Genomic DNA, 23,991 nt, shown 5'->3' with positions numbered 1-23,991 from the left:
TCCAGAGGCATTGAGAAGATGAACATAGCAGCCTTCAACTACCTGCAGGGGCGTTCAAAAGAGGATGGAGCTGGACGGTTCTTGGTGGTGGCAGATGACAGGACAAGGAGAAATGGTCTCAACTTGCAGCAAGGGAAGTTTAGGTTCAATACTACGAAAAGCTTTCTCATGAGGAGGGTAGTAAAGTGCTGGAACAGGCTCCCCAGAGAGGTGGTGAAAGCTCCATCCTTGGAGGGGTTTTTTAAGACCCAGCTAAACACAGTCTTGGCTGGGTTAATCTAGGTGGAATGGTCCTGCTTTGAGCAGGGGGTTGAACTAGCTGGAGATGGTCCCTTCCAACCCTCATTTTCTATGATGCTATGATATTAAAGGTTGGAAGGTAGCAGACCCTATAGCAACGAAGGCTAGAAAAGTACAAGAAATAATGAGACAGGGTGGGTGGCACGGCTCTACGAGTGCTCATGGTGCTCGGGCCAGGTGCCAGATGACTGGAAGATAGCTAATGTGGTCCCCATCTTCAAAAAAGGGAAGAGGGAGGACCCGGGCAACTATAGGCCCGTCAGTCTTACCTCTATCCTTGGGAAACTCTTTGAGAAGATCCTTCAAGGAGCACATCTGTGATGGGCCGGCTTCAGGGATGATGCTCAAGAGCAACCAGCACGGTTTCATTAGGGGCAGGTCATGTCAGACCAACCTGATTGCCTTTTGTGATCAGGTCACAAAGGCAATGGATGCAGGTGTTGCCGTGGACGTAGTCCTTCTAGACTTCAGTAAGGCCTTTGACACCGTCTCCCACCCCATCCTCATTAAAAAACTAGGCAACTGTGGCATTGATGCCTACACGGTCAGATGGATTGCAGATTGGCTCAAGGGTCATACTCAGAGAGTGGTGGTGGATGGTCATATTCAACCTGGGGGGAAGTGGGCAGTGGAGTCCCCCAGGGCTCGGTCCTGAGGCCTGCGCTGTTCAATTTCTTCATCAGCGATTTGGACGACGGGGTGAAATGCAACCTGTTTAAATTCGCTGATGATCCCAAAATTTGGGGTTAGGTGAGCACACTAGTAGGGAGGGAAAGACTGCAACAAGACCTGGATAGGTTACAGGAGTGGGCTGACATAAACAAGATGCATTTCAATACTGGCAAGAGCAGGGTGCTGCACTTAGGCAGTAGAAACCAGCAGCACACTTATAGACTGGGAAACTCCCTTCTTGAGAGCACAGAGGCAGAAAAGGATCTTGGAGTCATTACTGACTCCAAGATGAACGTGGGCCGACAATGCGAGGTCACAGTTGGCAGGGCTAACCGCACCTTGTCGTGCATCCACAGGTGCATCTCAAGTAGAGCCAGGGAGGTGATCCTCCCCCTCTATGCAGCACTGGTCAGGCCACAGCTGGAGTACTGTGTCCAGTTCTGTGAGCCCCATTTCAGGAGGGACGTGGACAACATTGAAAGGGTCCAGCGGAGGGCCACACACATGATCGAGGGACAACAGGGCAGACCCTACGTTGAAAGACTGCGGGACCTAAACCTGTTCAGCCTTCACAAGAGAAGCCTGAGCGGGGACCTGGTGACTGTCTATAAACTCACTAGGGGGGACCAGAAGGGTTTAGGGGAGATGCTGTTTCCCCTAGCACCTCCTGGTATGACAAGGAACAATGGACACAAGTTATTAGAGAGTCGGTTTAGATCAGACATCCACAAGAACTACTTCACAGTCAGGGCGGCTAGGAGCTGGAACCAACTTCCAAGGGAAGTGGTGCTGGCTCCTACCCTGGGGATCTTTAAGAAGAGGCTTGATGCCTACCTGGCTGGACTCATTTGAGTCCAGTCTTTTTCTCCCGCCCAGGCGGGGGGGTCGGGCTTGAAGATCTACAAGGTCCTTCCGACCCGACTTCTGTGATTCTATGGTGTTTTGCTTTGCCCTGGTGCCTGGGAGCGCAAGTTGTCTGTATTTTGGAGGTGAAGCTATGCTGGCAGATCTGACCGAAACAAAAACTCAGCATGTGCGAGAAGAGAGAGGGAAGAGCCCATTGTAAAAAATGTTGGAGGATGTATTCTGTTCAGAAAGTCAAGCAGAAGTCAGGAGATTTATCTAAACCTGTGCTATCCATTTGAAGTTGGGATATTGGGCTGGAAGTTGTATGCAAATACACTTTCTTGCAAGATTTCTGCCCTAACAATAAATTGCACCCAACGCTGAATAACTCAATAATGATGAAAGGAAAAGTCACTGCTCCTTTTGGTGCCTTCTGTTCTGATTCTGGATGGAAATGGAAAGCAATTTCAGGGGGGAAAAGTATCTAGAGCATTTCACACACCCCTCCCTGCCATTCAACATTTGGATTTGATTTTGGTTTTATAGTGGGTTATGGAGTGGGATGGGTTGTTTTAAATAACCTCATCCCACTCCATCACCAGTTCACTCATCCCTATTGTGACAATGAAGCAGGCTCCACCACGATCCGCTGGCTGGAAAATTGGCTCCGTGGTTGGACCCAGAGGGTTGTAATCGATGGCAGTCACTCATCATGGTGCCCTGTGACCAGTGGGGTCCCTCAAGGCTCTGTCCTGGGACCCATCCTGTTCAACATCTTCATTAATGACGTGGACATTGGAGTCAGGAGTGGACTGGCCAAGTTTGCCGATGACACCAAACTTTGGGGCAAAGCATCCACGCCAGAAGATAGGCGGGTGATCCAGGCTGACCTGGACAAGCTCAGCAAATGGGCAGACGAGAACCTGATGGTGTTTAACACCAAAAAATGCAAGGTTCTCCATCTTGGGAGGAAAAACCTGCAGCTTCCTTGTAGGCTCGGCAGTGCTACGTTGGATAGCACTACAGAAGAAAGAGACTTGGGGGTCATCACTGACCACAAGATGAACATGAGCCTGCAATGCGATGCTGCGGCTAGTAAAGTGACCAAAATGCTGGCTTGCATCCATAGATGCTTCTCGAGCAAATCCTGGGACATCATTCTCCCCTTATACTCGGCCTTGGTGAGGCCGCAGCTGGAGTACTGCATCCAGTTTTGGGCTCCACAATTCAAAAAGGATGTGGAGAAGCTTGAGAGAGTCCAGAGGAGAGCCACGCGCATGATCAGAGGTCAGGAAAACAGATCTTACGATGACAGGCTGAGAGCCATGGGACTCTTTAGCCTGGAAAAGCGTAGGCTCAGGGGTGATCTGATGGCCACCTATAAGTTTATCAGGGGTGACCACCAGGATCTGGGGGAACGTCTGTTCACCAGAGCGCCCCAAGGGATGACGAGGTCGAACGGTCACAAACTCCTGCAAGACCGTTTCAGGCTGGACATAAGGAAGAATTTCTTTCCTGTCCGAGCCCCCAAGGTCTGGAACAGTCTGCCAGAGGAGGTGGTTCAAGCACCTGCATTGAACACCTTCAAGAGTAAATTGGATGCTTATCTTGCTGGGATCCTATGACCCCGGCTGACTTCCTGCCTTCCTTTGGGCAGGGGGCTGGACTCAATGATCTCCCGAGGTCCCTTCCAGCCCTGATGTCTATGAAATCTATGAAAGATTTCTGGGAAGAGGTCCTCAGATGTAAATAAGAATCTGTATTGCATAATTCCTCAGTGAGGCTTATCTAAATTAGCTCTTGGTAGGACCCCATCTTGTACCTGGTTTGAATACCACCACAGTTGCCCTGGCAGGATCACCAGACTTTCTCTATTCATTTTCCAGAGCTCCTGTCCTCCTGCTGCATTATTAGTCCCTTCTGTTTTAGACAGGCAAGCCCTGCCAAGTACAAGTGGCATCATTAAATCAGGCAGAATAATAAGCTCGAGCTGCCAAGTTTTATCTCTGAACTTGTCGACTGGCCATAGTCGCTCCACTGGGAGGAGAAGGAGCAGTTAGCCAAGTCTCAATGTGAATTTTCTTCCACACTTGTTAAGACGGGGCGGGCATGATGCGGCCCGCAGACCAGATGTGGCCCTTCAGGCCACTCTAAAATATTTAGAAAATGAATATTTTATCTGCCCCTGGCTGCTTGTCACGTGACCCTCAATGGCTTGCCAAAATTCAGTAAGAGGCCCTCTGCCCCAAATAATTGGCCACCCCGGTGTTAAGAGCATCAAGAGGAGAAGAGCCCATTAATTTTATACACATGGGCATTTTCATCTCAAGTCACAGGGAGAACTGCATTGGGGCTTCAGTGACAAGTCTACCCGTGTACCAGTCCAAACAGCAGGGCCAGCTTTGAGAAGCAAAATATAGATATCCAACCTAGGCTGGACTCCATTTGTATGGAGTGTGCTGTGATACATCTGCCAGTATGCGAAAACCCAGAGGTCTTGCTGTCTTGCTCAGGGTCATATCAGTCATCAAAACTAGGATCAGGTAAAAACTTTTGCCCTAGGTCAGATTAGCTTTTTCCTAGGATCTTGGAAACATTTATTACGGAAACTAATTCCCTGTCACTGTAATGGCAGGGCACTGGCAGTGCTCCCCACCTCACCGATGGTGCTCACCGATGGCATGTTGAAGGGTGTTCATGGTGTTTCAGATATGGGTCCTTTACTTGTGGGTGAGGTGGTTTACAATCCTTAGATGAAAAGCCTTACCGAACCGCAACATCCTACAGTAATCACTGGTGGTTAGTAGCATACAGTACTATCACCGCTCTGTACGGACTGCACTGCTATTGAGGAGTCCTCATATAAACATTATAGGAAGGACACTATAAAAAGGTCATTTGTAATGTGAGGTCTTTCTGCTGCTGTGGCTGAGCTGATCTCATCCCCTTGGATCATTCTTCCCCATTCAATGTGCCTTCAGCACTCTGTTCAGTTAATGAACCACCTCTCGGCTGGAACAGGCAGGCAGACAAAGTGAAATCCTCAAGAAGAAGATTGGTTCAGGGAATTAGTAAAGGGGATGTGCCATGAGTTTAGGGTCCATATCACAATTCGACCATCCATGATTTAAGAGCAGATTGGTGTAAGGTGGTGGCACGTTCGGTTCTGAAGGGAGGGATAGTTCAGCTAACCCTCTCCTAAATCTCACGTTGGACCCCCACGTAGCACAATTTGAACACATTTCGTGTTATCTACACCCCCCTACCTTGTCTCTGGATTAGCCCAGAATTGGGAGCACTGGAGTTACACCAAGAGATCACTCTTCTGGTGTGTTTTTCACCAGTTTGAACTAGGAAGCATGGGAAGGGGGCACTGGAAAATGCTACGTAGCTGCAAAACAAGGATGAAAATCAAAGCCGAATGCCTGGAAGTGTCTATGACACCATGGAAGGGTCTGACAGAACTGGCATTTCTTGCCCTGTAAAAATGACCCTAGAAGTTTTACAAGCCCCTGCACTTCTGGAGAGTGAAAAGAAATAACATGAACCAGGCCAGCATTATGCATGCTCTTCCCCACGCAGATCTGCAGATGTACATCAGTGCCAACCTAAGCATACCTGACCTTCCAGGCTTGGGCTTCTAATGGACAAGGACAAGTGTCTGAGCGCTGGAGTATATCATGAGGTTAGGGAAAGAGTGCGTCTGTCTGCATCCCCGTACCACACTGGTACATTTTCCCATCCAGCTCATCCTTCATCAGGTCTTGTTTGCCATGACTTGAGCGCCAGGCTTGTCACTGTTCCCCAGGGAGACTATTTCACACCTTATCAGGTCTTGACACTTCCCGATTTTCCTTCTCAGTTTTCCTCTTTTTTAATGTTATCATCTTATTCCTGGTTAAATAACATCTCCCAACACCTGGTATTAACCAAAAACAGCCCTTATGATGCATGTAACCTTTGAAAGGAAGACTTTTATAATAAAAGAGCCCCATCTAGTAATAATGTCAAAATAATGTGACAGGGCAATTAAAAGAGGAATTAAGAAACTGGCAGAAAATTAGTTTATTGAGGTCAAGATGACAGTATATTATGCTTCAGTTGAAATGACTGCTCTGAATGCAGCTCCGGTTACTAAATTATGGGGGGGATGGGATTTTACTGCATTGTATAAAAGTAGAGAGGACAAGTGGATCCATATTTACATTTATTGGGAGTGAAGACAGCAAACATTAAGGGAAATATATAAGAACAAAGACTTTATAAAATACAAAAAGCAGAGCACCATTGAAATGTGCCTTGTGAATGGGAACTGTCCATTAACCACTTGCAAAGCAGGTAGAAGGAGTAGTGATTTTTGGTTTAAATTCATGAATGTCTCAAGGGAGAAACCTTCTCAGTAAGAATTCCCTTTTGTGCTTCATGGGGTTCTGTTTAGATAATGGGGTGAGCTGGACTGGTAATTTTTGTTCTCATGCTGCGTCTTATGTTGGAAAACACCAAAATATTGTGAAAAAGGTCGGTTCCCGTAAGTCACCTTGTTTGGGGAAAAAAATTGTTCAAAATGCAAAACCTTGTTTTGTGCTCCAATACAACTTTTTATTCGAAATATGAAGTTAAATGTGTCTTATAGGAATGAAAAGTTTCAAGTGATGTGATCCATGGCTTTTTCAGGGGATCAATTTGCTTAATTTTTTTTTGAGATTTTTGATTTTTCATCCCCGTGTGGGATGTGGAAAAACCTAAAGAAAAAAAAAGCATTAATATTGCTGCAGGGCTGGGGAAAAACATTTCCTGCCTAACTGCAATTGCACACTCTCCGAGGCTGTAATTATGGGTGTTTGGGATCTTAATTTATCATCCAGCACATAGGTATCACTTAATGCTGAAGAGTAGAAGAATAAGATCTGCACTGATTTACCAGCTATGGGGGTGCGGCCTTAGCAATTTCTACCATCAATATCCGAAGACAATCTTAACCAACCTTTTCAGTATGAAGTTGAAAACACGCCTTAAAAACAGGCAGTTAAAGGTATCAAACCAGAAAAAAACACGCAACCAGCCTCTCAGCATTACTTCTATTAAATGTCGCTTCATCTGTCTTCATTATGGAATTGCCATCTGAGTTTTTGTCCAGTTCTGAGAAAAATGGGTTTGTCGACACAGTGCCCCAGAAATAATAGGAAGGCCTTGATGAATAACTGCATGCTTTTCTAGATGCAGTATAGGAACTTCACAGCCATTTCTCCTGGAAACCTCTCTTTGCAAGCATAAATGCTTTCATCATTTGATGCTATTGCTGATATGGAGGAATATAAATGCCAGCCGTCCTATCCTTAGCTGGCGGAAAGCAGCATAATTCCAGCAGATAACTAGAGCTATATTGACTTTCTTCAGCTAAGGAGCCACTCCTGTATTTCTACTGTCAATAATGGTAGGCTCTTGCAGACACAACTGTCTTTTCTGCATTTAGTCCAGGTGACCAGCATCTGGGCTAGCTTCACCTGGGCGTGAGGAGCTACACTGCAAAGACATATGTCTGATATGTTGCTGGGCTTTCTGGGCTGCACGGTTGTATCCCAGTGGATTGTGGGACAACTTGTCTGTCTTTCTGGGAATATGGGATAATTGTGGAGAAGCCTTAGAGGACTGAGAGCATTGCAAATTTGGGTCTGCATTCTCATTGCATCAAGCCCAAAGGAAAGTAGAGCCTGGCTGTAACCCATAACCCAGCCAGGATGGCAAGCACGACTGTATGGAGATGAAATAGGACAGGGGCATCACAGTTAGATCTGGCTCGCTCTACAGTGAAAATTGCCTTCAGGTTAGAGATTTCATAGACATTTGGGCTGGAAGGGACCTCGGGAGATCATCGAGTCCAGCCCCCCACCCGAAGGGCAGGAAGTCAGCTGGGGTCATAGGATCCCAGCAAGATAAGCATCCAATTTACTCCTGAAGGTGTTCAATGTGAGATGGGTGAGTAACTGATTCTGCAGCTGATTGGCAATTTGGAAAACCAAGGTGGGGAAAAAAAAATCCCGTCTTCCAAAAAGTTAGCTTTGCCCCCAACTTTGTCCAGAGGGGACTGAAATATTTCTTTACAACTCAGAGCAAAATACTTTGTTTTTGATTCCAAGTAATATGATTTTTTTTTGCAATAATTTTTTTGCAATAAAATGGAAGGGAATTTTGAAGCAATCTGTTATTTTGGATTAAAAAAAATGAAATGCCTTGTTTCAAAAATGTCAAAAAGGAAATGTTTTGATTTTTTTTTTCTTTCGCGTGATCTTCTGCACAAGCAGTTTACCAAAACCAAACTGTATTCACAAAATGTTTCATTGTTGGCATCTAATAAGTTCTTTTGTAGGCCAGAAAATTTTGGCCAGCTCTTCCTTAAATAATGTATCGGCATCTTGAATCCACGCACTCCACATAATAACCCATAAGAAAGGGATCATTTGGACAAGTGCTTCCAAAACACTTGATCAGCTTTTATTGAAAGTAATTTTACAAAGCTCCTGTGAGGTGGGTACAGATGAATAGAGAGGTAACTAGCAGGTTACCAGCAAAACCTGCAGGGGGAATGTGCAGAGCCCTGTGCTAACTCATGCTGGGGGTGAGGGGTAGACCGGGGGTGGAAGGGGAGGGAAGGGGGACAATCGGTGGTACCGGCCTCAGGGACTCAAAGTCCCTGGCTGCTCTGGGCAAGAAGCTTGCCTGGTTGCTGCTCCAGCAACAGCATGCACCAGGCAGCTACTGCTGCTCTAAGCCCTGCTTTTCCTTAGGAGCCATCATACTGGTGCCTTCTGCAAATGGGTGACTGGGCTGGTGCCCTGCTCAGCCACTTCAAGCCTCGCTTCTACACATTTAGTCCACTTGGCAGCCAAGGCAAATGAATCACAGAGGGAATAAGCATGTTTCTCTGTTTCACGTGGGATTTGGGGGGCTGAACTCTGAATAAAATCCAGGGCTTCTGTCTCCTGGTCCTGTGTTCAAATCCTCCCAGCACTGCTGACCTGGTTTTGCCCTGACCAAGTCACTTATCTCTCCAGTGCCTCCTTTGAAAACAGGAATAATAATATTTAGCCACATGCTTCTGCTGGGCGGCATGACGATGAAGTCTGTAATGATTGGAGTAGCATGAATAGTGAGCCAAATTTTCTACTTTGTTAGATTGCGCCAGTGTAAGCCCCTTCACTTTAATGGGCTTATGGTAGCATAGTATCTGTGTAACCGAGTAGAGAATCAAGCTAGAAAAAGCTAGTTAATCACAGATTTTGTTAAGGCCAGAAGAGGCTGCTTGGATCCTTGACCATATGCAGCAAAGCAGAAGCCATAAGATTACAGTCAACATGACTCTCATGATTTTTGGTGTTGTTCTTAAAATCTAAGCTTCAAGAATATGAAAAATGTAGCTGTCTTATATATATATATCTGTATATGTATATGTATATATATCTATATATGTGTGTGTGTATGTATATATGTGTATATATGTGTGTATGTATGTATATGTATATGTAAATACAATAATGCATATTATTTTATATAAAAATATATATATATCATAAATATATATACATAAGAAAGAGCTAAGGTTTTCACGTTCCCGAAGTGCAGACTTTAAGGACAATGCCAAAAATCATGAGAGTTGGCAACACTGCAGATGGAGCTCTGGTCATGTTGACTGTAATCTTATGGCTTCTGCTTTGCATATGGTCAGGGATCCAAGCAGCCTCTCTATTTATAATATATATAAAAAAAGAGCTAAGGTTTTCATGTTCCCGAAGTGCAGACTTTAAGGACAATGCCAAAAATCATGAAAGTTGGCAATACTGCATCTGAGAATGGCACAGATGACTCCCCTCCACAGCCATGTCCCAAAATGTCCAAGACACTCTACTTTCTGATCAACCTCTTGTCATGATGCTCCAGAAACTAGGGTCCTTTGATTATAGGCACTTAAAGCTTTTTTCTGCCTCATCCTGGCTTAAGTTTTACTTTGCTTTTCAGCTATATCTATATGCCTCTGCAGAGTTTGGCCCAAACTCTGAGTGAATTTCATAGGACTTTGAAAAGCATGTTGTGCCCATTAATCATTCCCCCTTGCGTAGGACTGGTCATGCATCTTCCTCCGCAGGGAGGAGGCACTCGGCACTAAGGGCTGCTCAGAGGCAGCCAGGCCATAAGCTCTGCCTAATGTAGACCAGGCTTGGGTGTGCTGGAGGAGAGTGAGCGGGGCTTGTCGATGGCGAGTCCCAGGCTCACGGGTGGCCACGTAAACGAGCCTTTGGAGGCACTGACCTGTCTCTTTCATCTGGATCAAAGAACAGAAGTGGCTGACGAATAACATGACATGACTCCTGCGTGCGGCCATATTCACCTTCTTTTTATAGTTCGAGTTCATGAGTTTCTTGCCATTCATAAGAGGAGCGGTGGCACATTGGCAGTGCCCTTGCCTCCCCAGCATTCACCTGTGGCATGTTACATGCATTCTTGGTATTTCAGCTCGTAAACCACTTGCAGGTGTGGGGTTGAAGTGGGGGTTTGGGCCATTCCTCTTGTTAACAATTGTCTGTGAACTGGACTCAGTAGCCTAGAGGGACCTTTCTAGTCCTATGTTCCTAAATGTCTTTAGGCTTCAGGGTGTGTTTCAGTCTGTGAGGATTTCCAAGGCACTTACTATGTGCATGACTTAGTATCAGCACATGTACCACAAGGACCTAGTGCTGTAAGCCACCTCTCACCATGTGCCACTACTGTTTGTCCACAATACCCTTGTTCTCCAGAAAGGCCCTGCTTCTAAAAGTAGGGAAGGCCCTGTGTTTCCCCCATGCCCAAAGATCCTGCAACTGGTCTGACAAAAGACCCAGGATTGATGCAACCTATGCAGATAAGAAGGGTGCTTTCCATGTAGCATTGAGCTTGAGTTAATGTCTAGCTTCACATTTTCCAGCACCACCTCTGGATCTTCTGATGTTTGCCCATCGTTAGTTCCAGCATCAAAGCATATAATCAAAGTGCTTATCCCATATCTTAGCTCTGCCCACAGTGCAGAAACATGGGTGCCAGCTCCATCAGCTGCTAATAAGGCTTTAGATGCAACAGTAAAGTAGCTGGACATTCAACTGCCCTGTACCAAGGGCAATCATCTGATGTACCAACTGATATAAAGCCGCCTACTGATGATGCACCTCTCCCTTTTCTTCTGATGTTTTACATCAGGGAGGGGAAGAGAAATACCAATGGTTTTCCCCCTGGGCAGAAATCACAAATGAAAACATTGTTTTTTCTCACATACTACATCCCCCTAAGTAAGACATGCCCCTTGTTTTTGGAAGGTGCGGTGTAGAAATATTTTTTCTGGACTCAAGGCTCCTATTCTAGTGAAGAAGAGTCATCTTCCCCACTTAAGACATGCACTCCCATTTTTGAGGGCTGATTTTGGGGGGAAAGATGCACATGGCATGTGAGTAAATATGGTATTTAGTTTCAGCAGTAAGTGTTAGATCTTTCAAACATTGCACATTTTTTACGTGGGTGAACTAAACTTCCCACTCTCCTGACCAGGGACAGAGAAGTCCGTGGAGAATAATGGTTTCCACAATCAGCTGGGATTGTGAGAATCTGCTTTTCTAGTACAGGTTTTATACATGTCCTATCGGTGTGAGAGCTAAGCCCTAAAGGTCGAATCTTCTAAAGTACTTAATTTACTTAGGCACTTAAATCCTGTTTTCAGGCTTGATTTCAGAGGCTATGAATAGGGACCTACTTAATTTGCAGTTTAGCCGATGTCATTGAAACCATGAAATCTGGGCTTGTCCACAAAATCCGTGAACTTTGCAAAATCGACGAGAAAAAAACATAATTAAAATAAAATGCTGGCTTCCTAGTGGGAGCCAGCTGTCCTCACTGCTGGGTGGGGAGGAGGCACCAGCTGGCAGGGTGGCATGAAGGGCAACAGACAAGATGGCAGCTGCCCACACTTCCCCCTGCTGGGGCCTCTCCACCAATCAGCACTAAGGAGCGGGGCAGGACAAAGGGCAGCCAGCCATCCCTCGTGTCCCCTCCCCGCACTGGGCCTCTCCACCAGTCAGAGCTGAGGGGCAGGGCCTCTCCACCAATCAGTGCGGTGGGGTGGGGCTATTGTGAAATGTCTGCAAAATGGGCTCTGCACTTGAGAATGGGCTGCGAAAAACCCTTTGTCTCGCTGAGATTTGGGCTGTGCATCACTGAAAGGCAGTAGAATTGGGATTTTAAGTGCCTAGATCCCTTTTGAAAATGGGACGTGGCTGGGTAAGTCATACCCAGACCCTCAAAGTTTTTTAGGTGGCTAATATCTATCAAGGGTTGCGGACAGACCTGAAAAAAGCCCCTCCATAAAATAGTGCTTTACTGGAAGAGGAAGCACATTAGTTGGACCCAGCTTCGCAGCGTCTGTATGGATGGGGCACTTCAGCTGGGCTTTCTGGTGCTTTTATCTGAAGTTGATTGAATCAGCTATTAGACAGAAACACCAAAAAGCCCAGCTGAAGCGCTCCATCTATACAGATGTTGGGCAAGCTGGTTCCAACTAATGTGATGTCCCGTATGCTATGCTTGGCACAGGGGCACACCAAGCTTAAAGTAAAATGCCCATTTTTTTATTTTTGATATCTGTAAGCAGCTCCAGTGGTGTCTCATTCCCACTGGAATAAATAGTTGTCAGCCCTCTAAACCCTTTAGAAGAAGTTGGTCTCAGTCCTTGCAACAGTGAATACCTAGGTACCTTAAAACAAGGGCTTGCAGTGCCTAAATCACTTGTGAAAATCAGCTCTAAGGCCTTGGCGGGTAATATGTTAAAAAACGGCATCAAGTCTAGCTCCTTCGCAGTATGAGGAGTGTGTGTTACAACAGAGAGATATAGTCCTGGGAGAAGGATAGTTTTTTATACCTATACTATTTCCCAAGAGGCTTTGAATTCATTATCTATTCTCCTGAAGACCTGCATGTGATCCAGCTCACAAGAGCAATGTTTCTTTTTTAAAGGAACACCAAGTAATTCCCCAGCAGGCTTCAAAGCAGTGAGACAGTCTGGTGACACTGAATATATTCTCCTAGTGTTTAGTGCCAGGAAGTGATTTATTTTGGATTATGGTGGAAATCCTGATGGTGTTTTTTTTAAAGTCCGGTGGGCCTGACATGATCATTTTCTGGAGCACAAGAGACTGCAGAAGGCTGGACTTCTACTCCCAGCCCTGCAGCTGTCCTGTTGGTAACCTTGGACAAACCACTTTAAGTGGGGTCTGAGTAAAATGGGATTAATGGTGCTAACTGGCACTGTAAAGCAGCGTTTCTTAACCTGTGGGTTGCGACCCAAAAGTGGGTCGCAGGATCATATGAAAGGGTCATGGAGACAAACTTTCAAAATGGATTCTCCTTGAAAGGAGAAAAATATGGGAAACCATGGGTTTCCTCTTGCAGGCTGGAGTTCTGCCGGCCTGCAAGGGCCTGCTTGGGGCTGGGGGGAGTGGGAGGAGGGCGATCAGGCAGGAGGTGCCATGCGCATGTACATGTGCACACATGCATACGGCAGCCAGGCAGCGTGCAGAGCAGCTTCCACAACTCCCTGCAGGTAATTCTGTGGTGGGGGTGAACATAGACGACATGTTGGGGGTTGGGGGAGGCACCAGTGATGCCTCGGGGGATATGGGGGGCATGTGCCCACCAGATTTGTGTGCACTCAGTGAACACAGAGCTGCAACCTGGCCAGACTGGCAGGGGCAGGATCCATCTCTGCAGCCCAGCAGGCAGCACCCAGCATGGGAGGGCAGAGCAGGGCTACGAGACTTGTTGCTGCCACCACCGTGGGGACCCCTGCGCCAGCCATACTGCCAGCATCATGAGAAGTAATGGACTGGGGAGGGAGGTGCTGCATTTGTCTTCTCCTGCTACCAGCTGCTGTCCCTCTACAATGAGTCTCACTGCCCCGCTCTGCCCTCCCAGGCTGGGTCCAGTCTGCTGGGCCATGGAGGTGATTGCTGCCCATGCTGGTCCAGCCAGGCTGCAGCCCCATGCCCACCGTGGGTGCACAAATATAGAGGGGGCACATGCCCTACACACACCCCACACACCCATCCCTTGCCCCCCACCTTGGGTGGGAGGGGGCAGGGGGCAGTGGGTCAGGAGTGAGGAGCACTAACAGAGCTGGGGGTGAGTTGGGAGTGAGGGGCACCAGCAAGGCCAGGGGGCTGTTTCCTATTTAAGCTATTAAATGGGTCAGGACTGGCCATCGGTATTAACAAGTGGATCCTTGTACAAAAAAAGTCGAGAACCACAGTTGTAAAGCACTTTGAAATCGCCTGTGGTAAGATACAGTACAGCGGTGGGATCTAGTGTTATTTCTTACGTAGATTGACCTCCTACCAGAGGATTTCACACACTAATTCCTGCCCCAAACCTAGTCATTTGCGGTGGAACTAGAGCGTATCTTTCTGCAAGACAGCCCGACTTAATTGAAAGACTCTAGGTAACAGAGAGCGTCCCACCTACTTTGTTAATCAGCCTCTTTGGTTAATTACCAGCCCCGTTAAAAAATGTCACCTCGGGGGAATTAAGATTTGCTTTGATTAGTTTGACGTGTCGATCATCTGCTAGTTAATTGCCCACCTGAGCTTCCTCTCACCCCTCGTAGGAGAGACCTACAGCTAAGGAGGAAAATCGGGCCGCCAGGCAGAAAAAGTAGGCTCCAGAAAGCAAGCCAGAAGAAGCAGATAAGGATTCGGTTCATACATGAATATAGTAGCTTTTAACCTATTCATCTATCCCAGGGCTCTCTGTAGGGCCCACCATCATAGTAGCTGAGTCTCCTCGGGAGTCTACCCAGGACTGCCAAGATCTACCTACGTTACACATAAGAAATAAATCTTCTAGTTATCTCAGGTGACACACTGAAGACTTGGGGTCTCTCAGCCATGAATGGAGTATATCAGATTTACTTCCAGTTCCTTAAAAGTGGCATAGCTGAATGGCTGGTTAAAAAGGTGCTCTTGAAACACATTCCTTTTTCCCATGCTGGCTGGCATATCTCCGTGAATACAGCCTCTTGACATCCATCGCATCATCCCCCTCGGGTGACTGTGACACTCTTCATAACAGATTGTGCTGCAGACAGTTGTAGCAGGCATTGGGAAGGTAGGCAACCTCATGAATCATGTGCATTAAATGATCGTTATGTAAGACAGCAAAATGCTACTATAGGAATTAATACATGACATTTTCCACAGGATAATGTTAGCAGAGCAGGGCCTTTGGGTAGAATAACAAACAAATAAAAATAGCACTGTTCTGCTCCTTGATCATGCGGCGGCCTGCCTCTCTCTTTCTATTGTCTGCACACCTAAAGAAAACAGATTAACTAAATCTCACTTTAATATTTGGAAGGGAAAGCGGCTTTCCAACTGGTGGGGAAGATGAAATCACTTGTTTGACTTAAGACTTAAATTCCTGGTATTCATGGCCACATAATTCCTTAGGGAGAAAAAAAAAATTTCCAAGTGGAAAGGAATAACCCCCTTTAGTAAAAAGGCAAAGACTGAGTCACCAAGATGCTCTTCCCCAGTTAAGAGCCAGAGTCTTGCTCCTATTTGCAAGACTACATAATAATGACTACAGAATGATCCTCGCTGCTTGCACAGGCATATTCAGAGGCCCCATGAAGTCATTGCCTATAGCAGTGGTTGTCAGTCCTTTTGGACTTTGGGTCCCTTTGGGGCACCGGGTCTGGGTGCTGACTTACAGGGGGCAGAAATATAACAGCTGCCATGCTCCTGGCCTGGCTGTTGCCGCTGCCCTCTGTGCCACCACTGCCCAGGGTGCGCAGCTGCTGAGTTATGCCTGTCACATCCCGCTTCTGCCTCCGAATGTATTTTGTCCCTGGGGCAGTCCTTTAGGCCAGCATGTGCTACTGTGTTTGCTGGAGTTAGACACCTAAAATCCATATTTAGGGGCCTAAAGACATGCGGTAATAAGTAACAGTCTGATTTTCAGAGGTGCAGGGTGCAGCTGCAGCTCCCACTGATGTTAATTGAGGTGTAAGTGTCCACAAAGCCTCTCTGCTGTCTTCTTCATAAAACTCCCCTCTGCTGCAGTGGTGCCAAAAAAACCATTGCAGTAATTAGGTAACTAGAGGGCTGAGACCACTCTCTCTCTCAAGCTGACCAAAATTGGCACAGTTTTTTTGTCCTCTTCAGTCTGTGTGTCCGTGCCTCTCGTCTTGTGCTTAGGTTGCAAACTCTTTGAATCAGGGGGTGTCTTTACTTTCTCAGTTCATATAGCACTTTGCATGGTGGGGACCTGATCTGCAGCTGAGGCTGTCCGTGGGTGCTCAGCACTAATAGATGGTGATTAACAGCTACCATCAATGCGGTGTAAATCCTTTGAAGTCAACAGAGGCACCCAAGTGCAGGGCTTGTGTGAAACCAAAATCAAAGGCTCTGTCTGGCTAAAAGCCTTCAGACTGGGTCATTATAAAGGGGTCATACCTTGGGAAGGTTTTTTGCTGTTTAAAATGAACCTTTTTCTCTGATGTATCCAATATAGGCTCACTGTGGGCCTGTCCTTCATGTAGGTGCTGAGTGCCAGCATGCTTCTGGTTCCTAAATATTTGGGAAAATGAAGAGCGGGATAGGTGCCCAACTAATCCCAGGGCAATGCATGGAACTCCTGATCTTAAAAGGGGAAGGCTACCCCCATACCAGGGGTTGTTTAAAATAAAGCTTCACTTCTACCATGGCCCAGAGGTCTGGACCAAGCCAGCATCAGAAGGAAAACAGTGCAAGACGGCTGTACTCATAGCCTTCCTTTCAGATGGCACTTTCTAGCAATCCCTAAGAGTAACCAAATCCCACAAATACTGGTATTATGGGTAAGCCCCTGGATCCCTTAAAGGCAATGGCTCAGAGATTGGCATCGGTGGGATCAGAATCCCTGTGTATGGCTATTCGTGTGCCTTCTGAATGCGTCTGCTCTTTTCAGTCAGTATTACCTTATGCATTTTTTTCTTCTTCTTCTTTTCCAGATAAATTTTGTATTTCTATTTAACATAGTTAGGATTTTAATGACAAAACTAAGAGCCTCAACCACTTCAGAAACGATACAATACAGGTAAGCTGGCCAGTGCTTTTCCAAGCCGTTCTTAGAAGTGTCCTGATTTCCTTTACACCATACCAATGGTTTGGGATGGGAGGGTTACCAATCCAGACATTGCCCTGATATTATCCTGGCTTTGTAGTGTAGGTTTATTCACCTGGCCTTAGCAAGAACCCTTCCTTGTGCTCATTTGGCTTGCTAGGTATTATTATTAGTGTTGTTGTTGTTGCTGTTGATATTGTTCACCTTTTGTCCTTCCCTGGCTAGATTGTGATTAAAATTTATCTGCAAAAATGCACCTGCATACACAATATGCATGCATATGCTCAGTCAGATGCAACTAGGATTTTGTATGCAGTGCAATTCCTTACCCATTTGCACCCCTCAAAGTTTGCATGAACCTAAATTGTGATGTGCAAAAGTGCAAGTTTAAAAGAATAGCTTGGAGTTGTTAGCTAGATTGGCCCCACGGATAATGTCATACATCAAGAAGGTGACTTTTCCCTCTAAGTTAAAATACAAGGGTTAGCGGGAACTGAAAATTTATCCATTACACCATGTATGAAAATAGCTATAAAATTGACTATGATTCATTATACCAATAAGTAGAATCTGGACCGTTCCTATTGGGATTGCTCACAGTCCACTGAACTCATAGCAAGTTGCTGAATTAAGAACAAGCCACACAGCTATTTGCTGTAGCTTTCCATAGTCTCATAGTTTCATAGTTGTTAGGGGCTGGAAGGGATCTTACAGATCGTTGGGTCCAGCCACCCCTGCACGTTTGCACGAAAGACTGCTGGGATCAAATGATCCCAGCAAAATGGGCGTTAAGACATTTTTTGAAGATCGCCAGGGTGGATGACTGTGTCACCCTTTACTTCAAAGAACACCACTTCGTCACTCAGCTGGAACTTAGCAGTGGTCCCAGGCAGGTCATCACAGAAGCTTTGCCCTTTGTAGTAAAAGGAACAGTGAGCAGCTGGAGAATCTGACAGTCCCACCCAGCTGCTTTCTGTGGCTGTATACACCTAGATGCTTTGCAGGGGTGCAGTAAGGAATTGAACCTGGTAAAATATCCAGGTTTGACTGTATTAGTGTAGCTGAATTGGCTGATCAGTCCAGGACTGCACAACCCATGCCTAAGTGGTTAGAGTCACATACTGTTCTAGGTGTCAGTATTGCTATTTGCACTTCCAGATAGCTGACCTGAAGGCATGAACTAAGGTTTGTAGTCCACATTTCTCAGGCCTCGGCAGAGTCAGAAAAAAGTTGAGGTCAACAGGATTGGGCCACGTGTTTGTGCCCACTAATCCAGTTGGCCAGGGCAAAGCAACATGAGTGTTTGTGCCCACAAATAACTAATTATACAAAGCGAGACCGGACTTTTGCCAGACACGATGACCTTCCAGGATGCTCCATGATCACGGATGCCAGCATCTTGAAGGAATGGGCCTTTAGAGTCTGGATTAGTGCCTTTCTGTGTTTATAGAGGTCTCCCATATTCTGAAAGGAGCAGGGCTGTCAAGGAGTGCACCACAAAGACTTCCCAAATCCCTTGTGTGACTGAAATCTCAGTACACTAAGGGAAGCCCTAACATGGGCTCTCAACACACCCGGAAGCCCTTACATGGGCTCTCTATTCACTCCTAAGGAAGCTTTCCTCAAGTAGCATGGCTTTTGTGTCAGGAGGGCTCATGCTTTTCCTTTCCCTTCTCTCAGTAGAGCATGATACCTGTTTAAGCTATGGGGTCTCAGGATGCTGCTCCAACTCCCCTCTGCACATTCATTGAGAAATGAAGCCTCTTATAGGAAAAGTATAACCATCTGGGGTGCTTAAGCTTCATGCAATAGGTCTAACGTCAAGAGGAAAACTGATTTTAGTCTCAGTTCCTCCTTCTCCCTGCAGTGCATGTTGGGGCAGAGGTCCAAACAACTCCCCCTACCAGATAACGAGCTTTACACATTTGCCCCGATTACAAATCATGTTAGTAAAGTTGCAAAACTTTTTTTGCCCATGCTAAACAAAAAAGCCATTTCAATTTCTCGCACGCTCCACAGAGTGCAGTGTGGGGTCCCGGGGATTTTCACCTGATGTTCTAAACCTAGCAGCTGTAAAGGTGGTTTCTGATGTGAGATCAGGAGGCGACTCTGTGTTGAGGCCCCTGCCTATCCTACCCCCAGTACTGTTTCCTTCTTCTCCCTGCTGACTTGTCTACTCCTACCTGGAATATTATCCTTAGACCTTTGAGGACAGGAGCTGTTGTTTTCTGATTGTGCTTCTACAGCACCTAAGGCAAGGAAATTCTGGTTCAAGACTAGACATCTTACATGCTCTACTGCCATACGGATAATGAAAAGTGATGCTGCATTTCCTGTATGCAACACGCCCCAGAATAAGATACATATCTTGTTTTTGACAGGCAAAATGAAGAGAAAATGATCTTTCTTTGCAATAACTGAATAGCAGCAGCTAAGGAGCTGAGCCTACACATTGTTATGTTCCATTTAGATTGGGTGCGGAGTTACCGCATTTACCTGAATCCAAGATGGCCTGGAATTTAAGATGACCCACCCCAATAATTAGATTGTTTCCACGGAAAATGTATTCATTTGTTCTAATTTTCTCTGTATGGAATCTAATTATTGGAGGGGCATCTTAAATTCATCCCCCAACTGCTGCAGCAGGGAAGGCAGGGGCAGGGGGGCAGGTAGTGGGGGGGCATTAGGAGAGCAGACAGTAAAGGGCAAGAGGTGGGGGCAGGCAGGAGGAGGTGGGGGGGCAGGCAGTGGAGAGGAAGGCAGTGTAGAGGGGCCCTCTGCACTTGACCTCTGCCCCTTGCCCCCTTGCTTCTTCTGGAGTTACACAGCTGCTAGATAGGGGCTCCATATTGGACGGAGGCAGGATTTAGAGGCTTAAGGCCTGCATTAGGAGCCAGATGTTCTCCCACCTATTAGGCACCTGTGTGGATGTAGGCACTTAACAGAGGACCCTTTAATTTCTCCGAATTGATTTGAAAAGATTCGGAGAGATTCCACCCTGCTCAAATCCCTTAAAAAAGTTTATCACAAAAATGGGTAGGTTTCTCCTCCTTCTCCTCCTCCTCCACCTACTCCTCACTGTTTCTAGTCTTCAGGCTAAGGTAATGGATGGTATGCTACTCCACCCTTGACTGCAGCAGGACATTGGCTGGCATGGTCCCCCTGCTTTACCTATGGCAGGCTGGGATGTTATGTCTTATGGTTGTATCAGGACTGCCTGTGTAGTTTTGCTAAAAGGTTAATCAATTTGAATAGGATGGTTTGGATAGAGATGATCCTGTCTCATTCAGCGGGTTGGACTGCACCTCTGGAGTCCCCTCTAGCCCTACTTTTCTGTGATTCTGTGATGCACAGGATAGGACCTGGCCCTTAATATTTAAGCCCTTTTGCAACTCCAGGCCTCATCCTCTCTATGCCTTTGTCCCTCCCTTCTGTTTTTGGGACTAATGCCAGTTTCTTGCCTCATATGACTGTTGTGAAACAAAATGACCATGAGGCACTAAGATATTCAGGGTGATGGATACCCATGATAATAAAACTGAATGCAACTGAATTGTCTTTCAAGTTTGACTGCTTATACCATGTTTGAATTTTGCCGTTTATGGTCCATAACGTGTACTCTACCCAGAACTTCCTTTTCAGGTGTACTGAATATGCAGGCTATACTCCCAATAGAAATTAACCTGGCATTTGTATTTAGTTTAGAGCCCCCAAATCAGTCAGTACTCTAATCCAAAGATGAAGCCAACAGTCACAAATATCATAATTTAAATTCAGGAACTTACTTCTGTTTCTTGATAGGAAGAATCCCCCATCCATACTGGGTGTGTCTACAAATGCATCTACACTGGCTTAAATTTACTGTGCAATAAGAGGGAATAGGCCAGCATCTGCACATGCAGGCATTAAAGCACATTAAAACTGTGTGCTAAAGTTAGTCCCAAGTCAGTGCACACATACAGTGTTACTGCGCAATAAGGCATCTACACGTGCATTACTGTGCAATAACTAATCAGGCATAAATTTGTACCATCACGATACAGGTGTCAATTTTATGCTCAAGTTGGCATAAGTCACCATGTTTACTATGCAGTATAGGCATGCACATGTAGACGCAAACCCATACTGCACAGTAATTTTGGTTACTGCACAGTAAATGCACACGTGTAGATGCGCCCACTGTTTTCCAATCCCTATCAATTGTACAGATCCAAATTGGCCACTACATTGACACACTTTAATGCCCCATAATGTTATAATCATACATCAGTTTGTCTTCTGATTCCGTTAACAGACTAACAAAAACAGTCATCATTAGGGGTCTACTGAAATCACAGTTAAACTTACCATTTTTTACAGGTGATTGTGACATAAGGGGCAAATTCCATGGGCGTTTTGCAGATGTGTTTTGGCAGCTCCACCCCTTAGCATTGATTGGCAGAGAGGTGCCCAGGGGGAGGAGGGACAATGGGGCAGCCTCCATCTTGACTGCTGGCCACCCTGCATGTGGCCCTGTCCCTTGGCGCTGATTGGAGTAGAGGCTTGGGGAGGAGGAGAGATGAGGAGGCAGCCACCATTTTGACTGCTGGCTGCCATTCGTGTGGCCCTGCTCCTTAGTGCTGATTGGTAGAGAGGTCCCGGGGAGCCCTCTAAGCCGTTTCCCCTCTATGCCGTTTTGTAGTTTCCACAAAATCCACAAAATCACGATTTAAGTAGACCCCTATTCATCATAGTGAAAGGTCACTATAATAGACTTAGTGCCGTTTGCTCATATATTTTACTACCAGCGATAATTTCGGGAGTTAGGAGCAGCTCCATTAAGTATCACAACCATAGTTTCTAGCCAGGTTTCAGGCTACCTGGGAATGTCTCCTCCACCTATATACACTGAAATGATAAAACCAAATCCAAATCATTCCTCCACATATCTGAGCTTTTTTTAAGGTTTGCATCCAGAGGGGAATGTCCCAGCTCATCTTTAATAACTAACAGTATTGATCCTTGTTGTAGTTGCAGAGTATAGATAGGAAATATAGCAGACATGGGGCATGCTGTAGAGCAGCAGGCACTTGTCTGGTCCCCATTTTGCTTCATCTTGCAGCATTGAGAAGCCAATGCACCAGCGTGCAAGATCAGTGAGGGTTTTCCACAGCTGCCAGGAATTTTGCCTGGAAGCAAGACACTTTCAAGCTGCCAAAAATCTTCATTGGTCTTCTTTCGCAGGCCACTCTTTTTTTTTCCCAAGAAGAAAACAGCAGAAGTGATAGCTTTGCAAGCATATCTGTGGGGCAGGCATAGAATTGCCTGGGGGTGATGATGGAAGGGCCGATGACTTGGAGGCAGGGTTGAGGGTTCACAAAGAGCAATGTAAGAACAAGGTGGGGAAGAGTGCCAACTGAGTTGGGATAAACCAAGCAAGATACCAGTCTTGCATCAGGCCTGAGGATACCAGGTGTGATACCAGTCTCACGTCAGCCAGTCTCACACTCGTAAAGGTCTGAGGAATTGCTCCCCTTCCCATTGCTGATAAGCCCACACACTTAAATCTCTGGTGGTGAGTGGTTCCCGCAGGAAAAAAATCAGGCGATCTGTTTTACCTCTCTAATTAACTTTTCCCTCTCTGCTTCCTCCCCACAGGAAGGCAGTGAAGGCTACATTAGTCCTCCTGCCTCTTCTAGGCATTACCTATATGCTTTTCTTCGTCAACCCAGGTGAAGATGACATTTCCCAGATTGTCTTCATCTACTTCAATTCCTTCTTGCAGTCTTTTCAGGTAGGAGATAAGGTTAATAGCAAGTACTGGGCACTGCTAAAGGGATCCCCCATGCTATTGGTTGTGAAACTTAAGGCAAGCAAACCCTCATGAGAAATACTAGTTGGAAGAGTCTGATTTTTCTTTTTGGGACAGGAACCTTGTTCTGTGTTCGCACACTGTCTACAATGACAGTGCAAATTTTCTTTTGGGGTTTGCTTGTTTAAAATAATCTAATGGTTACCTATAGTGTGTTGTGTACAATGGCAATCCACTCTGACATAAGTTTGAGTTCACTTGACTAAGACCTTGGCTGTACCAGCTAGCATCCTACCCAGGCTTTCCTGCAACGATGTGAGCTCTGGTTCACACTGGACTTTGTGCCACTCCAAAGCTCAATACTGAGTGAAGTATACACCCTGGAAGACTGTATCTTCCTTTCCCGGAACTCCACAGGAGTGCTGATGTGACTTTGAAGTAACAGGGTCAGCTTTGTATGGGCAGAGGCCAGAAGAAGTCCCAGCTTTCAGGATCTAGCATATAGACTCATCATTGGCCTCGCCACCCAGGAATACTCACTTTATGCCCCTGTGTATGGCTGTGCATGTATTTAAAGGTAGGCATGGACTTGACAGTCTACCCAAATTGGTATGTAAGCGCCATTCAAGTTGGCCTCTGTTTTGCCATTGACTTCCACAGGAGCAGTCCCTGAAGCAGAGATACGGTGTAGACCAGGGATGGGCAAAATGTGGCCCGTGGGCTGGATGCAGCCCGCCAGGCTATTCTATCCTGCCCTTAGGGCCGCTAAAAAGTTTAGAAAATTAATATTTATCTGCCCCTGGGTACCTACCATGCAGCCCTCAATGGCTTGCCAAAACTCAGTAAGCGGCCCTCCGCTCAAAATAATTGCCCGTCCCGGTCTACAGTAACAATGTGGGTACCCGTAGCGGTGATTTGGAACTGTTTCTGTCTGGCAGAGTCTTTGATTGCAGGTTCTAAAAGCTTTTGACATAGATAATTATTTCTAATTATTATTTCATATTAGCATTTGAAACCCAAGGCATAACAGTAATAGCAGTACAAAAGCAATGAAGAGAAATGACCCTTTTAAGCCATAAAAAGGAGGGGAGTTTGTTCCTAAACAATGAAACAGACTACACTTTTCATTGTGTAAAATAAATTACATATTTTATCTGCTCAGACTCATCGCCCGTGGAAGAAACGGTTTATTACATTGTTAATACCACAAC

General features: G+C 46.0%; 1 protein-coding gene across 2 annotated transcripts in view; it reads left to right on the top strand.

Annotated features, from left to right (window-relative positions):
- Positions 1 to 23,991, top strand: part of CRHR2 (corticotropin releasing hormone receptor 2) — a 245,018-nt gene that overhangs the window by 195,515 nt on the left and 25,512 nt on the right. For both annotated transcript variants that reach the window (XM_090047826.1, XM_090047827.1), the window contains 2 exons: positions 16,877 to 16,962; positions 22,627 to 22,762. In XM_090047826.1, the coding sequence (XP_089903952.1) occupies positions 16,877 to 16,962; positions 22,627 to 22,762 (222 nt within the window). The remainder of the gene's footprint in view (positions 1 to 16,876; positions 16,963 to 22,626; positions 22,763 to 23,991) is intronic.

This window comes from Crocodylus siamensis, chromosome 5 (assembly GCF_052110815.1).
Source record: "Crocodylus siamensis isolate JL-2025a chromosome 5, ASM5211081v1, whole genome shotgun sequence".
In the NCBI taxonomy this organism is placed as follows: Eukaryota; Metazoa; Chordata; order Crocodylia; family Crocodylidae; genus Crocodylus; species Crocodylus siamensis.
Note: the sequence above shows the minus strand (reverse complement) of the source record. Positions and strands in the feature narration are given on the sequence as shown.